At 55.6% G+C, this 18,526-nt stretch overlaps 1 protein-coding gene across 1 annotated transcript; it reads left to right on the top strand.

Annotated features, from left to right (window-relative positions):
* Positions 1-4,593: 4,593 nt before the first annotated feature.
* On the top strand, positions 4,594-9,090 carry LOC119978059 (ras-related protein Rab-44-like). Its single transcript, XM_038819415.1, has 4 exons — positions 4,594-4,698; positions 7,061-7,162; positions 8,609-8,685; positions 8,813-9,090. The coding sequence occupies exons 1-4, from the start codon at positions 4,636-4,638 to the stop codon at positions 8,895-8,897; spliced, it is 327 nt and encodes a 108-aa protein (XP_038675343.1). The 5' UTR covers positions 4,594-4,635; the 3' UTR covers positions 8,898-9,090.
* Positions 9,091-18,526: the final 9,436 nt, after the last annotated feature.

The following is an 18,526-nucleotide window of genomic DNA, read 5'->3' as shown; positions in this document are numbered from 1 at the left end:
CAGTGTGTTAATGGGGACAGTGACTCAGGGTCAGTGTGTTAATGGGGACAGTGACTCAGGGTCAGTGTGTTAATGGGGACAGTAACTCTCAGGGTCAGTGTGTTAATGGGGACAGTGACTCAGGGTCAGTGTGTTAATGGGGACAGTGACTCAGGGTCAGTGTGTTAATGGGGACAGTGACTCAGGGTCAGTGTGTTAATGGGGACAGTAACTCTCAGCGTCAGTGTGTTAATGGGGACAGTGACTCAGGGTCAGTGTGTTAATGGGGACAGTGACTCAGGGTCAGTGTGTTAATGGGGACAGTAACTCAGGGTCAGTGTGTTAATGGGAACAGTAACTCTCAGGGTCAGTGTGTTAATGGGAACAGTAACTCAGGGTCAGTGTGTTAATGGGGACAGTGACTCAGGGTCAGTGTGTTAATGGGGACAGTAACTCTCAGGGTCAGTGTGTTAATGGGGACAGTGACTCTCAGGGTCAGTGTGTTAATGGGGACAGTGACTCAGGGTCAGTGTGTTAATGGGGACAGTGACTCAGGGTCAGTGTGTTAATGGGGACAGTGACTCAGGGTCAGCGTGTTAATGGGGACAGTGACTCAGGGTCAGTGTGTTAATGGGGACAGTGACTCAGGGTCAGTGTGTTAATGGGGACAGTGACTCAGGGTCAGTGTGTTAATGGGGACAGTGACTCAGGGTCAGTGTGTTAATGGGGACAGTGACTCAGGGTCAGTGTGTTAATCGGGACAGTGACTCTCAGGGTCAGTGTGTTAATGGGGACAGTGACTCAGGGTCAGTGTGTTAAAGGGGACAGTGACTCAGGGTCAGTGTGTTAATGGGGACAGTGACTCTCAGGGTCAGTGTGTTAATGGGGACAGTGACTCAGGGTCAGTGTGTTAATGGGGACAGTGACTCAGGGTCAGTGTGTTAATGGGGACAGTGACTCTCAGGGTCAGTGTGTTAATGGGGACAGTGACTCAGGGTCAGTGTGTTAATGGGGACAGTGACTCAGGGTCAGTGTGTTAATGGGGACAGTGACTCAGGGTCAGTGTGTTAATGGGGACAGTGACTCAGGGTCAGTGTGTTAATGGGGACAGTGACTCAGGGTCAGTGTGTTAATGGGGACAGTGACTCAGGGTCAGTGTGTTAATGGGGACAGTGACTCAGGGTCAGTGTGTTAATGGGGACAGTGACTCAGGGTCAGTGTGTTAATCGGGACAGTGACTCTCAGGGTCAGTGTGTTAATGGGGACAGTGACTCAGGGTCAGTGTGTTAAAGGGGACAGTGACTCTGGGTCAGTGTGTTAATGGGGACAGTGACTCAGGGTCAGTGTGTTAATGGGGACAGTGACTCAGGGTCAGTGTGTTAATGGGGACAGTGACTCAGGGTCAGTGTGTTAATGGGGACAGTGACTCTCAGGGTCAGTGTGTTAATGGGGACAGTGACTCAGGGTCAGTGTGTTAATGGGGACAGTGACTCAGGGTCAGTGTGTTAGTGGGGACAGTAACTCTCAGGGTCAGTGTGTTAATGGGGACAGTAACTCTCAGTGTCAGTGTGTTAATGGGGACAGTGACTCAGGGTCAGTGTGTTAATGGGGACAGTGACTCAGGGTCAGTGTGTTAATGGGGACAGTGACTCAGGGTCAGTGTGTTAATGGGGACAGTGACTCAGGGTCAGTGTGTTAATGGGGACAGTGACTCAGGGTCAGTGTGTTAATGGGGACAGTGACTCTGGGTCAGTGTGTTAATGGGGACAGTGACTCTCAGGGTCAGTGTGTTAATGGGGACAGTGACTCTCAGGGTCAGTGTGTTAATGGGGACAGTAACTCAGGGTCAGTGTGTTAATGGGGACAGTGACTCAGGGTCAGTGTGTTAATGGGGACAGTGACTCAGGGTCAGTGTGTTAATGGAGACAGTGACTCAGGGTCAGTGTGTTAATGGGGACAGTAACTCTCAGGGTCAGTGTGTTAATGGGGACAGTGACTCAGGGTCAGTGTGTTAATGGGGACAGTAACTCTCAGCGTCAGTGTGTTAATGGGGACAGTGACTCAGGGTCAGTGTGTTAATGGGGACAGTGACTCAGGGTCAGTGTGTTAATGGGGACAGTGACTCAGGGTCAGTGTGTTGATGGGGACAGTGACTCAGGGTCAGGGTGTTAATGGGGACAGTAACTCTCAGGGTCAGTGTGTTAATGGGGACAATGACTCAGTGTCAGTGTGTTAATGGGGATAGTGACTCAGGGTCAGTGTGTTAATGGGGACAGTAACTCTCAGGGTCAGTGTGTTAATGGGGACAGTGACTCAGGGTCAGTGTGTTAATGGGGACAGTAACTCAGGGTCAGTGTGTTAATGGGGACAGTAACTCTCAGGGTCAGTGAGTTAATGGGGACAGTAACTCTCAGGGTTAGTCTGTTAATGGGGACAGTAACTCTCAGCGTCAGTGTGTTAATGGGGACAGTAACTCAGGGTCAGTGTGTTAATGGGGACAGTAACTCTCAGGGTCAGTGAGTTAATGGGGACAGTAACTCTCAGGGTTAGTCTGTTAATGGGGACAGTAACTCTCGGCTTTTGTCTGTTAATGGGGACAGTAACTCTCTGCTTTAGTGTGTTAATGGGGACAGTACCTCCAGTGGGAAGGTCATTCGGCACGTTTAATCTGCTCTGCCATTCATTATGATCATGGCTGATCATTGAACTCGACTCCATATTCCCGTTTTCTCCAATATCCTTTCATTCTATTAAAATCTAAAACTGTTTGCTTCCTATTTCTTTTATACATTCAGTTACTTGGCCTGCACAGCCTTATGTGGTGGAGAATACCAAACGTTTACTATCCTTAGAGTGAAGACGTATTTCCTCATCTCAGTCCTAAATGGTCTATCCCGTATCCTGACACCGTGCCCTCTGGTGTTAGATTCCCCAACCCCGGAAAACATCCTCTCTGCATCCGGTCTTCCTTCTCTGTTGGAATCTTAGATGCTTCAATCAGATTCCATTTAAACTCATTCAACCCATTCGAACCAATCTCTCCTCATAGGACAGTCCCGCCACCCCCGATATCAGCCTTGTGATCTTCCACTGCACTCCTGCTGTGGGGAGTATATGCTTTCTTATGTAGGGAGTTGAATACTCCCGGTGTGGTCTCACCCAGGATCTGTACAACTGCAGTAAGACATCCTACTTCTGAACTAAACTGCTGCTGCAATGAAGGCTAACATATCATTTTCCTTCCTAATTGCGCACTGCACCTGTCACTCCACTTTCAATGGCTGCTGTACAAGGACACCCAGATCCCTTTGTACACCCACACTTCCCATTATCTCACCATTCAAATGAATTCTTCCTTTCTGTTTTTCACACCAAAATGTCTAACTTCACATTTAGCCTCGTTATACTGCATATGTGCGGCCCGGTGGCACAGTGGTTATCACTGCTGCCTTGCAGCGCCAGTGACCCGAGTTTGATGCCAACCTTGGGTGACAGTCTGTGTGGAGTTTGCGCATTCTCCCTGTGCCTGCGTGGGTTTCCTCCCACAGCCCAAAGAAGTGCAGTTTCGGTGGATTGTCTGTGCTAAATTGCATCTTTGTGTTGAAAGGTTGGGTGGGGGTGTGGGCCTAGATTAGTGTGCTGTTTCAGAGGTTCGGTGCAGACTCGATGGGCCAAATAGCTGCCTTCTGTACTGTCGTGCTTCTATGATCTGCCATGTATTTTTCCCATTCTTCCCTATCTTTTCTGAACACTTGAATCCAGGAATATTTAGTCTTGTCTTTTCTTGAGCTCGGCCTCTGGTTATCCGCAGCTCGCCAATCTTTACCATGTTTTACATGTTTACCTGCATTGTAGAGCTAACTTAGACTGACTTAATTCCTTACTTTTTCTCACTCTAGTGCTTTCTACTTTTCACAATAATTTGTTCAACCATGTTTCTCCTTCCTATTGTTACCGCCTCATTCTGGCCCACTCCCAAAAGTTAGTTTAAACACTCCTCAACAGCACTAGAAAACCAGTGCAGGTCCCAGCTTCATTGAGGTGCAGCCAGTCCGACATGCACACCTAACTCAGAGAAAGTCTCGATGTCTCAGGAATCTAACACCCCCCCCGGCCCCACACCATGTCTCCAGACACAAATTCATTGGCTCAACATGCCTACTTCTAGCCTCACTGCAGCAGCGAATGTGTAAACCAGAGATTACTGAGGCCTTGTTTACTCATTTCATTCCTCGCTTCCAGTGCTCCTCCTGCAGCACCTCACTTTTACCTCTTTCGGCTGTTCGCCCTCCCTCCTTCAAGAGTTTTGGGAAATCACTGGGTGGCATTATGAACCCTGTGTGTAGGGAGTTGGCACGCTCATGGCAAGTTCGTTGGGTTTCCCATTTCTGAGCATTTATCCTCTGCCTGTTCCCCTTCCGCTTCCTATTCCCGAGGGTTAAAAGCCCACCGTGTATGCCTCCAGAAATTTCCCACACAGGGCGAGGACACAAATTAATGGAGGGTCATGTGATTGATACCTCACCCCTTCAGTGATTGGTTGTCACAGGCCATTCTTGTGTGTAGTCCATGCCTCTGATTAGTCATTTACGATCTCCTCACAGATTCCGCAGTGTGACCAAACAATTCTTCAGGAAGGCTGATGGGGTGATCGTGATGTACGACATTACATCCTCAAGCTCTTTCTCAGAAGTGCGTTACTGGTTGGCCTGTGTCAAGGTAAGAAGCTCTCAAATTCTGGACCTTTAGCACTCAGAATGCTTTGGATCAGAACTCTCCGAGCCAAGGGAAAGACCTTGACCCTGTGGTTGATGGTTCTGAAGACACGATGGGACAGATGTGCCATTCACTATTTACTGCCATTGATCTGACTTTTAGTCCATGAGATTTTGGATCTGCAAGGCCGCTTTGAGCTAAAACTCAGTATCTCGCTCCCCAGGGGGTCAGTATTGGGACCTTTGCTTTTCTTGATACATTAACGATGTTCAAAAGGCATCTCAACAGATACATGGATAGGACGGGTATAGAGGGATATGGCAGTAGGAAGTGCTGAGGGTTTTGGCCGAGTGGGGTATCATGACCGTTACAGGCTTGGAGGGCCGAAGGGCCTGCTCCTGTGTTGCATTGTTCTTTGTTTTTGTTCTTTGATATAGATCTAGATCTTGATGCACAGGGACAATTTCAAAGTTTGCATGGGCAGCACGGTAGCACAAGTGGATAGCACTGTGGCTTCACAGCACCTGGGTCCCAGGTTCGATTCCGCACCGGGTCACTGTCTGTGCGGAGTCTGCATGTTCTCCCCGTGTCTGCATGGGTTTCCTCCGGGTGCTCCGGTTTCCTCCCAAAGTCCAAAGTCCAAAGCAATGATAAATTGCTCTTAGTGACCAAAAAGGTTTGGAGGGGTCATTGGGTTACAGGGATAGGGTGGAAGTGAGGGTTTAAGTGGGTTGGTGCAGACTCGATGGGCTGAATGGCCTCTTGCTGCACTGTATGCTCTTGTCTTCTATGTTCTATTATACAAAACTTGGAAGTATTGTGAACTATGAAGAGGGTGAAGTTGAACCTCACAGGGATTTGGAAAAGTTGGTGGTGTGGGCAGATAGGTGTAAGATGATGTTCAATGTGGAGAAGTGTGAGGCGATCAAATTTGGTAGGAAGAACATGCAGAGGCAAAAAGAATAAGGGGTAACATTCTGAAAGGGCTGCCGGAGCAGCTGAGGGACCTGGGTGTATGTGTGCATAGATCATTGAAGGTGGCAGGACAGGTGGAGAGAGTAGTTAATAAAGCATAAAGTATTCTGGCCTTTATTAATAGGGGCATAGGGTATAAAAGCAAGGAGGTTATGCTGAACATATACAAGACACTTAGATAGAACTGTGTAGAATTCTGGGTGCCATACTATAAAAACGATGTGAATGCATTGGAGAGGATGCAGAAGAGGTTTACAAGAATGGTTCCAAGGTTGAAAGACTCCAGCTATGAAGATAGATTGGAGAGGTTGGGACTCTTCTCCTCATGGAGAAGAAAGCTAAGAGGAGATTTGATATAAATGTTCAAAATCTGGATAGCGTAGATCGGGAGAAACTGTTCCCGGTTGTAAAACGATGGAGAACGAGAGGGCACAAATTTAAAGTGATTGGTAAAAGAAGGAAATTCGATGTGAGAAAATTAATTTTCACACAGCGAGTGGTTTGGATGTGGAATGTACAGTCTGGAAGTGTGGTGGAGGCAGGTTCAATTGAAACATTCAAGAAGGCATTCGATGATTATTTTAGTACAAACAATGTGTAGGGATACAGGGAAAAGACAAGGGAATGGCTCTAAGTCATGATGCTCATTAGGGGAGCCGGAGCAGACACAATGAACTGAATGGCCTCTTTTTGCAACGTAATGATTCTGTGATTCGCTGAGGCAATGATTGGAGTGTAGCAAGAACACCAAATCTGCTGCATAAGGGAGAAAATAATAGTTTTGGTCTTCCCATGGTGAGCTGAAGAAAACTATGGGTTTTTGAAGATTGGATGTCTGATAGCACACAGGCTGGGAGGCGGGGATTGCAATAAGTAGTGACATCAGTACATTCCTGTTACACAAAAAACACAATGTCAAAACGGCTGGGTAATCTCTAATTGTCATTTGCTATTTTTAAGCTCATAACAAGAAAAATCTTATTCTCTCTTTCCTTCCATCACTCTCCCTCCCTTTCCTCGTCTATCTTTCTCCCTTTCCCCTTCTGTTTCTCTCTCACCCTCCACCGTCCATCCTCCACATCTTTCTCCCTTTGACGCTGTCTACTATTTCTTTCTATCTCTGTGCCTTCATCTCCCTTTCTCTCCCTCCATCTCTCTCTCCCTTTCTCACACTATTTCTATCTCCCTCCATTTCTTTTTTTCTCCCTCCATCTCCCCTCCTCTCGCTATCTCTCTCTCCCTCCACCCCTTTTCTCTCCCCATTACTCTCTCTCTGTTTCCCTCTCTCCATTTCTCCATCTCGTTTTCTCTCTCTGTCTGGCTTCGTCTCCCTCTCCCTTTCCATATCTTCCTCCATTCTGCTCTCTCTCCTTCCATCTCTCTCTTTTAGGAGACAGCAACTGATGATGTCGCCATTCTCCTTCTGGGTAACAAGGTTGATAATGATGCTCAGCGTCAGGTCTCCACACTTGAGGGAGAAAGACTTGCCCAGGTTGGTGCCTATTGTTTATATTCACAGCTCCAGTGTAAGTCTCGTCCACTCCCACAAATCACTGAAGGAATATTCCCTGCACCAGCACTGCCCTATTAAAGATGCTGACTGGTTAGAATTTGTGATCCAGAGGTTGCTGTGACATATTCTCTAGGAACGAGATAATGTGTGCTGGGAGGCACTTTGTGTCTGGAGCATCAGAGCTGACACCTCACTCACCATCCACAAGTACTGTTGTCAACAGAGGTCACTGGGCTCGGTCGGATATTTGTGCCGTGTTCATGTCCACTGGGGAAAACTTTCTCTCAACTGGAGTCAGGAGAACCATTTTGGATTGTGTGTCTGTGATCACCACACTGCGAGAGAGAGCAGTTACCTTCAAGGAGAGACTATGGTGCAGCGGTAATGTCACTGGTCTAGTAATCCAGAGGCCCTGGTTACTGCTCTGGGGATATGGGTTCAAATCCCACCACGCCAGTGAGTGGAATTTAAATTCAATTTGTAACATCTGGAATTGAAAAGCTAGTCACAGTAAGGAAATCTGGGTCGGGATTCTCCCGTACCCGGCGGGGTGGGGAGGTCCCGGCGGGACGGAGTGGCGTGAACCATTCAGGGACTAGGCCTGCGCCGGAGTGGTTTGCGCCACGCCGGCTGGCGTGGAAGGCCTTTGGCTGCTGACGTCATCCCTGCGCAGGGTAGGGGGGCGGGGGGGGGGGGGGGTTCACCTACGCGTCGGCCATCGTGGAGGCTGACACAGCCGATGCGTAGGAAAAGAGTGCCCCCACGGCACAGGCCCGCCCACAGTTTGGTGGGCCCCGATCGCGGGCCAGGCCGCTGTGGGGGCACCCCCCAGGGCCAGATCGCCCCGCGCCACCCCCAGGACCCCGAAGCCCGCCCACGCCGGCAGGTTCCGCCGGTAAGGGACCTAGTCTGATCCACACTGGCAAAAAACCAGTGGGACTTCGGCCCATTGCAGGCCGGAGAATTCGGGCAGCCCCGGGGCCCGTTGAGTCACCTCGCTGACTTTTGGAGGGCCGGAGAATTCGGCGGCCGGTGGGGGCGGGATTCACGCCGGCCCCTGCCGATTCTGCGACCCGACGGGGTGTCGGAGAATCCCACCCCTGATATCGTTACTCAGTCTGGCCCTCATGTGACTCCAGACCCCCAGCATTATGGTTGACTCTGAACTGTCTCTGTTCAAGCCACACCGTTTAAGGGCAATTAGGGATGGCCTCCCATGGAGAAATACATTTTTAAATAAAATTGCTGATGAGATTTGCAGCTGCTTCTCTCATTACACCGGTTTAGTTGAACTTGAGTGACTTGGCATCAATGTATGGAGAGGTTGGAGTATCTCAGTAACAGCTTATGAAGTAATGTATTTTGCTCATGACCACATGCAATAATTCTAAACTATTCTCATCCATCATTCCTCTCTCTCTCTAGGAGTACAACATCTTGTTCTATGAATGCAGCGCCTATACTGGTCACAACATTAACATTGTCATGGTGTGTCTGGCAAAGTGAGTGAGAAATGTGGCTATTCCAGCAGTGATTTATTTTTCTTTGTATTGTTGTGTCCTTTATCTGAGAGTGCTCCCCCGGGGCTGTCTGCAATGCTCACTATCATGTCTCCATGTCCCTTTGCAGCATGCTGAAAGACCAGGAGAAGATTCAAAAGACGATGGTGCAGATTGTGGAACGGCCTGCAAAGAAGGGGAAATGCTGCACGTAGCCCATTCACACTGTCTGCCTCGCTGTCCCGTCTCGCAGTCCTGCCTCGCTGTCCCGTCTCGCTGGCCCGTCTCGCTGGCCCGTCTCGCAGACCTGCCTCGCTGTCCCGTCTCGCTGGCCCGTCTCGCAGTCCTGCCTCGCTGTCCCGTCTCGCTGTCCCGTCTCGCTGGCCCGTCTCGCTGTCCCGTCTCACCGTCTCGCCACCCCGCCTCGCCACCCCGTCTCGCTGTCCCGTCTCGCTGGCCCGTCTCGCTGGCCCGTCTCGCAGTCCTGCCTCGCTGTCCCGTCTCGCTGGCCCGTCTCGCAGTCCTGCCTCGCTGTCCCGTCTCGCTGTCCCGTCTCGCTGGCCCGTCTCGCTGTCCCGTCTCACCGTCTCGCCACCCCGCCTCGCCACCCCGTCTCGCTGTCCCGTCTCGCTGGCCCGTCTCGCTGTCCCGTCTCACCGTCTCGCCACCCCACCTCGCCACCCCGTCTCGCTGGCCCGTCTCGCTGTCCCGTCTCGCTGTCCCGTCTCGCCGTCCTGCCTCTCCGCCCCGCCTCGCCGCCCCTCCTCGCCGCCCCGCCTCGCTGCCCCATCTCGTTGCCCTGTCGCTCTCTCCCATCTTGCTCTCCCGTCACACTGCCCCGGTCACACTGCTCCGCCTCGCCGGCCCGTCTCGCCGCCCCACCTCGCCGTCCCACCTCGCCACCCCGCCTCGCCGCCCTGCCTCGCCGTCCCGTCTCGCTGGCCTGTCTCGCCCTCCCGTCTCGCCGCCTCGCCGCCCCGCCTCGCCGCCCCGTCTCGCTGGCCTGTCTCGCCCTCCCGTCTCGCCGCCCCACCTCGCCACCCCGCTTCGCCGCCCCGCCTCGCCGCCCCGCCTCGCCACCCCACCTCGCCGCCCCGCCTCGCCACCCCACCTCGCCGCCCCGCCTCGCCGTCCTGTCTCGCCCTCCCGTCTCGCTGGCCCGTCTCGCCGCCTCGCCGCCCCGCCTCGCCGCCCCGCCTCGCCGCCCCGCCTCGCCGTCCCGTCTCGCCGCCCCGCCTCGCCGTCCCACCTCGCCGTCCCACCTCGCCGTCCCACCTCGCCGTCCCGCCTCGCCGTCCCGTCTCGCCGCCCCGCCTCGCCATCCCACCTCGCCGTCCCACCTCGCCGTCCCACCTCGCTGGCCCGTCTCGCCGCCTCGCCGCCCCGCCTCGCCGCCCCGCCTCGCCGCCCCGCCTCGCCATCCCACCTCGCCGCCCCGCCTCGCCGCCCCGCCTCGCCGCCCCGCCTCGCCGCCCCGCCTCGCCGCCCCGCCTCGCCGCCCCGCCTCGCCGCCCCGCCTCGCCGCCCCGCCTCGCCGCCCCGCCTCGCCGTCCCACCTCGCCGCCCCGCCTCGCCGTCCCGTCTCGCTGGCCCGTCTCGCCGCCTCGCCGCCTTGTCTCGCCGCCCCACCTCGCCGTCCCACCTCGCCGCCCCGCCTCGCCATCCCACCTCGCCGTCCCACCTCGCCGCCCCGCCTCGCCGTCCCGTCTCGCTGGCCTGTCTCGCCATCCCACCTCGCCGTCCCACCTCGCCGTCCCGCCTCGCCGCCCCGCCTCGCCGTCCCGTCTCGCTGGCCTGTCTCGCCGTCCCACCTCGCCGCCCCGCCTCGCCGTCCCGTCTCGCTGGCCCGTCTCGCCGTCTCGCCGCCCCACCTCGCCGCCCCACCTCGCCGTCCCGCCTCGCCGTCCCACCTCGCCGTCCCGCCTCGCCGTCCCACCTAGCCGTCCCGCCTCGCCGCCCCGCCTCGCCGTCCCACCTCGCCGTCCCGCCTCGCCGTCCCACCTCGCCGTCCCGCCTCGCCGTCCCGCCTCGCCGCCCCGCCTCGCCGTCCCACCTCGCCGTCCCACCTCGCCGCCCCGCCTCGCCGTCCCACCTCGCCGTCCCACCTCGCCGTCCCACCTCGCCGCCCCGCCTCGCCGCCCCGCCTCGCCGTCCCACCTCGCCGTCCCGCCTCGCCGTCCCACCTAGCCGTCCCGCCTCGCCGCCCCGCCTCGCCGTCCCACCTCGCCGTCCCACCTCGCCGCCCCGCCTCGCCGTCCCACCTCGCCGTCCCACCTCGCCGTCCCACCTCGCCGTCCCACCTCGCCGTCCCACCTCGCCATCCCACCTCGCCGTCCCACCTCGCCGTCCCACCTCGCCGCCCCGCCTCGCCGTCCCACCTCGCCGCCCCGTCTCGCCGTCCCACCTCGCCGTCCCACCTCGCCGTCCCACCTCGCCGTCCCACCTCGCCGCCCCGCCTCGCCGTCCCACCTCGCCGTCCCACCTCGCCGTCCCACCTCGCCGTCCCACCTCGCCGCCCCGCCTCGCCGTCCCACCTCGCCGCCCCACCTCGCCGTCCCACCTCGCCGCCCCGCCTCGCCGTCCCACCTCGCCGCCCCGCCTCGCCGTCCCACCTCGCCGTCCCACCTCGCCGTCCCACCTCGCCGCCCCGCCTCGCCGCCCCGCCTCGCCGTCCCGCCTCGCCGCCCCGCCTCGCCGTCCCACCTCGCCGTCCCACCTCGCCGCCCCGCCTCGCCGTCCCACCTCGCCGTCCCACCTCGCCGTCCCACCTCGCCGTCCCACCTCGCCGCCCCGCCTCGCCGTCCCACCTCGCCGTCCCACCTCGCCCTCCCGTCTCGCCACCCCGCCTCGCCAGCCCGTCTTGCTCTCCCGTCTCACTGCCCCGGTCACACTGCCCCGACTCGCCGCCCCGCCTCGCCGCCCCGCCTCGCCGTCCCGTCTCGCTGGCCTGTCTCGCCCTCCCGACTCACCGCCCCGCCTCGCTGCCCCATCTCGTTGCCCTGTCACTCTCTCCCGTCGCGCTCTCCCGTCTCGCCCTCCCGTCTCGCCCTCCCATCTCGCCCTCCCGTCTCGCTCTCCCGTCTCGCCCTCCCGTTTCGCCCTCCAGTCACGTCACACTGACCGGTCACACTGCCCCGTCACACTGACCGGTCACACTGCCCCGTCACGCTGACCGGTCACACTGCCCCGTCACGCTGTCCCGCCACACTGACCCGATGGCCCATCACATCTGGAAATTCTGCCCGAACTGATGTGCAGTTTATTCAGTGTCGAGAGAGATTTTGTAAACAAACTGCAGAGTTATTTACAGTTGAATATTACAGAAATACAGTGACAGTATACAGTGTAAATAGTAACTTTATAAGACTAAGGAGCAGAATTAGGCCACTCGGCCCATCGAGTCTGCTCTGCCATTCAATCATGGCTGATATTTTTCTCATCCCCATTCTCCAGCCTTCCCCCCCCCCACCATAACCTCTGATCCCCTTATTAATCAACTTTGTTTGTATTGAGATTGTATTCAGCTTGTCTGCAGCTTTCACATTGTACAAAACATGAATGTTAATACATTGAATAAAAGGCCATTATTTGGAGACTTCCTAAGGGTGAGTGCTGACACCACGAATCTCAATAAAGTATTCAAGAGGGAAATCCAGCAATTACAACATCTGGAATAAAAGGCCTTCAACATCTGGATGGTTTTAAAAAGAAATCTGATCCTGCCGATGGTGTGTGCCTGTCACACGGTATTGTATTTTGCTCCAGGTTACCTGATTTCTTGTTTACCCAGTGGTGCACAGGTTTGAGCTGGGTAAAGGTGCTCGGGCACACTCTGTCCAGTAGTGCTGCTTGTACCTCACTGGTTTCTTTTTTTATAACAGTAACCAAAATATTCTAATCATGGACCACCCTCTTTAGCCTATACCCTCAGCGTGGTGTAAACAATGTCCACAGGGCAGGGTGTCTGGAAGAGCAGTGGGGTTTCTCCCAGCGTCCTGGCCAAGATTTGCCCCTCAGCCAACATCACTAAAAGAGATTATTTGTCCACTGTGTCATCACTATTTGTGGCTGCCTTGGCTGCAGATTTCCTACAAAAGACAGTTTACTTTGAAAGTATCTCATTTGATATCCTGTGGTTGTGATAATGTGAATTATAAAATGTATCCATCTTCTGACTCACCATTTTGGATTATTGCCCTGTCGTACCCACCATTTAATCTTCTCCCACAGGCCCATGGTCACTTTCTCCATTGTGTGCCAACCTCGGCTAAATTGGTAGCACTGCCATCTCTGAGCCGGCAGTTTGTGGGTCCAAGTCCCACCCCAGGGTTTGAGTATACCATTTTAGATTGCCATTGAAGTGCAGTGCTGAGAGAGTGCGGCACTGGCAGATGCGATGTTGTTCAATTGAGACATGAAACTGAGCTTTGAAAAAAGCACCCTCTCAAGCAGACAGCAAATGTGGCACTATTTCAAAGACCAGCAGGGGGCGGTAGCCCTGGTGACTTGTATGTATTTATCCCTCAGTCAATATCACACAAGCTGATTATTTTTTTATTTGTTCATGGGACCTGGGCGCCGCAGGCTGTGCCAAGATTTATTGCTCATCCCTAATTGCTTGAGGGGGCAGTCAAGAGTCAACCACATTGCTGTGGGTCTGGAGTCACCTGTAGGCCAGGCCAGGTAAGGGCGGCAGATTTCCTTCCTGAAGGACATTAGAGAACCAGATGGGGTTTTCCCCACAATCGACAATGGTTTAATGGGTCATCATTAGACGTTTCAATTCCAGGTATTTTATCAAGTTTAAATTCCATCACCTGCCATGATGGGATTCGAACCTAGTTCCCCAGATCATTATCCTACATCTCTGGATTACTAGTCCAGCAACGTTACCACTATGCCACCGCCTCCCCAAACAATTAATTCAGCTCAATATTCTGAGATAAATAAGCGAAAGCGCCCAATGTGGGGCTCAAACCCACGCTCTACCCACTGAGCTAGCTGGGATAGGAATTACTGTTAGTGGGGGCTTGTTATGCCCAGAATGGCTGCTGTATTTCTGAATGTACAACAGTACCTATATTTCAGAAAGTACTCCGCTGACTGTAAATTGCTTAGAATGCCTTGTGTGTAAGAAAGGTTCTGCATCATGGAGGGTAACAGAATGGTTACAGCACAGTGAAGGCCATTCAGCCCACCATGTCTGTGCTGTCGCTCCGCAAGAGCTGTTTAGCAGATCCCACTCGGCTTCCTTTTCCCTGTAACATGATACATTTGTTCTACTCAACTTATCATCCAATTTCATTTGGAAAGCGATGATCGAATGGACCTCCACCCCACTCTCAAGCTGCGTACTCCCAAGGCACTCACAAAAACATAAAGAGAGGTCTTTGAGCTTACTTCCTCATCTATTTCTAAATTTTCAATTGAGCAAAATCCATAAACACAGGTCAAATGATACTTATTAATAAAGTTAACCCGCGGTGGCTTACGGATTTATTTACCAAGTCCATGGCAGAGAAGCTTTCAGAAGTCAATTTGAGAAACAGACCTCCTTCCCTGAGAGCCCAGAGCAACAGTCTAAAAATGAAACACACAGGGCAGGGCTGAAAATGAAACTAAAAATCGGACTCTCCGGCTATTCGCTTGCGATGGGATTCTCTGATCCTTTCAGCAGCACACCCCCACGCGGAAGGGAAGGCTTCAATGAAAAGTCCCATTGACAAATGCCGGCAGTAGAAAATCCAACGAGCAGCGAACAATGTGGCCAAATTCTCCATCCTTGCTGACAATGGTAGCGGGGCGGACTCTCAACAGAAAATCCAGGCCCATAATCTTAATACCTCACAGGGGCTGGTTTAGCACAGGGCTAAATAGCTGGCTCTTAAAGCAGACCGAGGCAGCCAGCAGCACGGGTTCAATTCCCGCACAAGCCTCCCCGAACAAGCGCCGGAATGTTGCGACTAGGAGCTTTTCACAGTAACTTCATTGAAGCCTACTTGTGACAATAAGCGATTTTCATTTCATTTTCAAGCTAAGTTCTTTTATTAACATTACTGCAACAGACACAATACAATATATGTAAAAAATTCTTAAATTCCTCACACTCTCAACGTTCTCATCTCCAAGCAAAAAAGTTCCAACTTCTCCAATCTATCCATGTCACAAAAGTTCTTCATCCCTGCAACCATCCTTTTGAATCTTTTCTGAATTATCTCTTTAATGTCTTCACATCTCTCCTAAAGTGTGGGGCCCACAACTGGACCTGTACACCAGCTACGAGGTTAATTCACTCACTCCAGTACCTGTACTCAGTGACAGCAGTGTGTACCGTCTACAGGATGCTGCTACGACACCCTGGGCGAGTACGGTCAGTTCCAGCCCCACAGACCCCGGAGTCCCACCATAAATTAATTAACCTATAATTCACATGTTTTTCTGAGATCTTAAACCATTGACTGCTCCAATGAGTTACACGCAGCGGATTTATTAGCAAAATATTAATAAGCTGTTTATTTTTTAAAATATATTTTATTCCAAACGTGTAGAAAACAGAAACATATACAAAATCACACTCCACAATCTCACAGTCCACAGTTGGTTCAATTTTCCCCCTTTTAGCCCCTGCCCTCCCCCCTCCTCCACACCCCACGATGAGACAGTTCCTCAAACATTGTCACGAACAACCCCCACCGTGTATCAAAGCCCTCCGCTGACCCTCTCAACTGAAATTTAATCTTTTCCACCCAGAGAAAGTCGTACAGGCCTGCCCCAGCCAGTCCACCACCCCCAGCAGTGTATCTGACCTCCAATTCGGCAAGATCCTTTGTCAGGTAACTAGAGAGGCAAAGGCCACACCATCGATCCTCTTCTCCTCCAGCAGCTCCTGCATTTCTGATACCCCAAAGATAGCCACTATTAGTTCCGGCCTGACTTCTGACCCCACAAATTTAGATAACATCCCAAACACCCCTTCCCAGTAACTCTCCAGCTTCTCGCAAACCCAGAACATGTGCATGATTTGCTGGCCCTCGCCCACATCGGCCACGCCTTGGAAGAACCCACTCATCCTCGCTCGGGTCATATGTACCCTATGCACCACATTGAAATGCATCAAGCTCATCCTCTTGCAGGGGAGGGGGGGGGGGACAAGCCCCAGCTCCCAGTGCAGGGAGGGACCAGCCCTGCTCCCAGTGCAGGGACGGACCAGCCCCAGCTCCCAGGGCAGGGAGGGAGCAGCACAGCTCCCAGTACAGGGAAGGACCAGCCCCAGCTCCCAGTGCAGGGAGGGACCAGCCCCAGCTCCCAGTGCAGGGAGGGACCAGCTCCCAGTGCAGGGAAGGACCAGCCCCAGCTCCCAGTGCAGGGAGGGACTAGCCCCAGCTCCCAGTGCAGGGAGGGACCAGCCCCAGCTCCCAGTGCAGGGAGGGACCAGCTCCCAGTGCAGGGAGTGACCATCCCAGCTCCCAGTGAAGGGAGGGACCAGCCCCAGCTCCCAGTGAAGGGAGGGACCAGCCCCAGCTCCCAGTGAAGGGAGGGAACAGCTCCCAGTGAAGGGAGGGACCAGCCCCAGCTCCCAGTGCAGGGAGGGACCAGCCCCAGCTCCCAGGGCAGGGAGGGACCAGCTCCCAGTGAAGGGAGGGACCAGCCCCAGCTCCCAGTGCAGGGAGAGACCAGCCCCAGCTCCCAGTGCAGGGAGGGACCAGCCCCAGCTCCCAGTGAAGGGAGGGACCAGCCCCAGCTCCCAGTGCAGGGAGGGACCAGCCCCAGCTCCCAGGGCAGGGAGGGACCAGCCCCAGCTCCCAGTGCAGGGAGGGACCAGACCCAACTCCCAGTGCAGGGAGGGACCAGCTCCCAGTGCAGGGAAGGACCAGCCCCAGCTCCCAGTGAAGGGAGGGGCCAGCTCCCAGTGCAGGGAAGGACCAGCCCCAGCTCCCAGTGCAGGGAAGGACCAGCCCCAGCTCCCAGTGCAGGGAAGGACCAGCCCCAGCTCCCAGTGCAGGGAGGGACCAGCTCCCAGTGCAGGGAGGGACCAGCCCCAGCTCCCAGTGCAGGGAGGGACCAGACCCAACTCCCAGTGCAGGGAGGGACCATCCCCAGTTCCCAGTGCAGGGAGGGACCAGCCCAGCTCCCAGTGCAGGGAGGGACCAGCTCCCAGTGCAGGGAGGGACCAGCTCCCAGTGCAGGGAGGGACCAGCTCCCAGTGCAGGGAGGGACCAGCCCCAGCTCCCAATGAAGGGACGGACCAGCCCCAGCTCCCAGTGCAGGGAGGGATCAGCCCCAGCTCCTCGTGCAGGGAGGGACCAGCCCCAGCTCTCAGTGCAGGGAGGGACCAGCCCCAGCTCCTCGTGCAGGGAGGGACCAGCCCCAGCTCACAGTGCAGGGAGGGACCAGCTCACAGTGCAGGGAAGGACCAGCCCCTCCTCCCAGTGCAGGGAAGGACCAGCCCCTCCTCCCAGTGCAGGGAAGGACCAGCCCAAGCTCCCAGGGCAGGGAGGGACCAGCCCCACCTCCCAGTGCAGGGAGGGACCAGCCCCAGCTCTCAGTGCAGGGAGGGACCAGCCCCAGCTCCTCGTGCAGGGAGGGACCAGCCCCAACTCCCAGTGCAGGGAGGGACCAGCCCCAACTCCCAGTGCAGGGAGGGACCAGCTCCCAGTGCAGGGAGGGACGAGCCCCAACTCCCAGTGCAGGGAGGGACCAGCCTCAGCTGGCAATGAATGTAGGGACCAGCCCCAGCTCCCAGTGCAAAGAGGGACCAGCTCCCAGTACAGGGAGGGACCAGCCCCAGCTCCCAGTGCAGAGAGGGACCAGCCCCAGCTCCCAATGAAGGGAGGGACCAGCCCCAGCTCCCAGTGCAGGGAGGGACAAGCCCCAGCTCCCAGTGCAGGGAGGGACCAGCCCCAGCTCCCAGTGCAGGGAGGGACCAGCTCACAGTGCAGGGAAGGACCAGCCCCTCCTCCCAGTGCAGGGAAGGACCAGCCCCAGCTCCCAGTGCAGGGAGGGACCAGCCCCAGCTCCCAGTGCAGGGAGGGTGTGATGATCGGAATACATTGCCCCTTTAAGAGGCTTGGAACCCTGGGGGACTCCGCCTCTGGCTACACCCCCTGGGAAACAGTACTTAAGATGAGACTCCATTTTGCGAGCACACTTCGCATGGAGGCTGCCATTGTTCACTGCTTATTAAAGCCTTTGATTACTGACCTAACTTTTGTGTTGTAATTAGAGTGCCTCAGAGGGACCAGCCCCAGCTCCCAGTGAAGGGAGGGACCAGCCCCAGCTTCTCGTGCAGGGAGGGACCAGCCCCAGCTCCCAGTGCAGGGAGGGACCATCCCCAGTTCCCAGTGCAGGGAGGGACCAGCTCCCAGGGCAGGGAGGGACCAGCCCAAGCTCCCAGTGCAGGGAGGGACCAGCCCCAGCTCCCAGTGCAGGGAGGGACCAGCCCCAGCTCCCAATGAAGGGACGGACCAGCCCCAGCTCCCAGTGCAGGGAGGGATCAGCCCCAGCTCCTCGTGCAGGGAGGGACCAGCCCCAGCTCACAGTGCAGGGAGGGACCAGCTCACAGTGCAGGGAAGGACCAGCCCCTCCTCCCAGTGCAGGGAAGGACCAGCCCCTCCTCCCAGTGCAGGGAAGGACCAGCCCCAGCTCCCAGGGCAGGGAGGGACCAGCCCCACCTCCCAGTGCAGGGAGGGACCAGCCCCAGCTCTCAGTGCAGGGAGGGACCAGCCCCAGCTCCTCGTGCAGGGAGGGACCAGCCCCAACTCCCAGTGCAGGGAGGGACCAGCCCCAACTCCCAGTGCAGGGAGGGACCAGCTCCCAGTGCAGGGAGGGACGAGCCCCAACTCCC

Source organism: Scyliorhinus canicula, chromosome 15, assembly GCF_902713615.1.
Source record: "Scyliorhinus canicula chromosome 15, sScyCan1.1, whole genome shotgun sequence".
In the NCBI taxonomy this organism is placed as follows: Eukaryota; Metazoa; Chordata; class Chondrichthyes; order Carcharhiniformes; family Scyliorhinidae; genus Scyliorhinus; species Scyliorhinus canicula.
The sequence above is the reverse complement of the archived record's forward strand: the minus strand, read 5'-3'. Positions and strand labels throughout refer to the sequence as shown.

Bases quoted from the DNA above. Each gene is read 5' to 3' on its own strand.
- LOC119978059 (XM_038819415.1), top strand. From the start codon at position 4,636: ATGTACGACATTACATCCTCAAGCTCTTTCTCAGAAGTGCGTTACTGG. The intron at 7,163-8,608 runs GTTGGTGCCTAT...CTCTCTCTCTAG, and splicing joins AGGGAGAAAGACTTGCCCAG to GAGTACAACATCTTGTTCTA. The intron at 8,686-8,812 runs GTGAGTGAGAAA...GTCCCTTTGCAG, and splicing joins GTCATGGTGTGTCTGGCAAA to CATGCTGAAAGACCAGGAGA.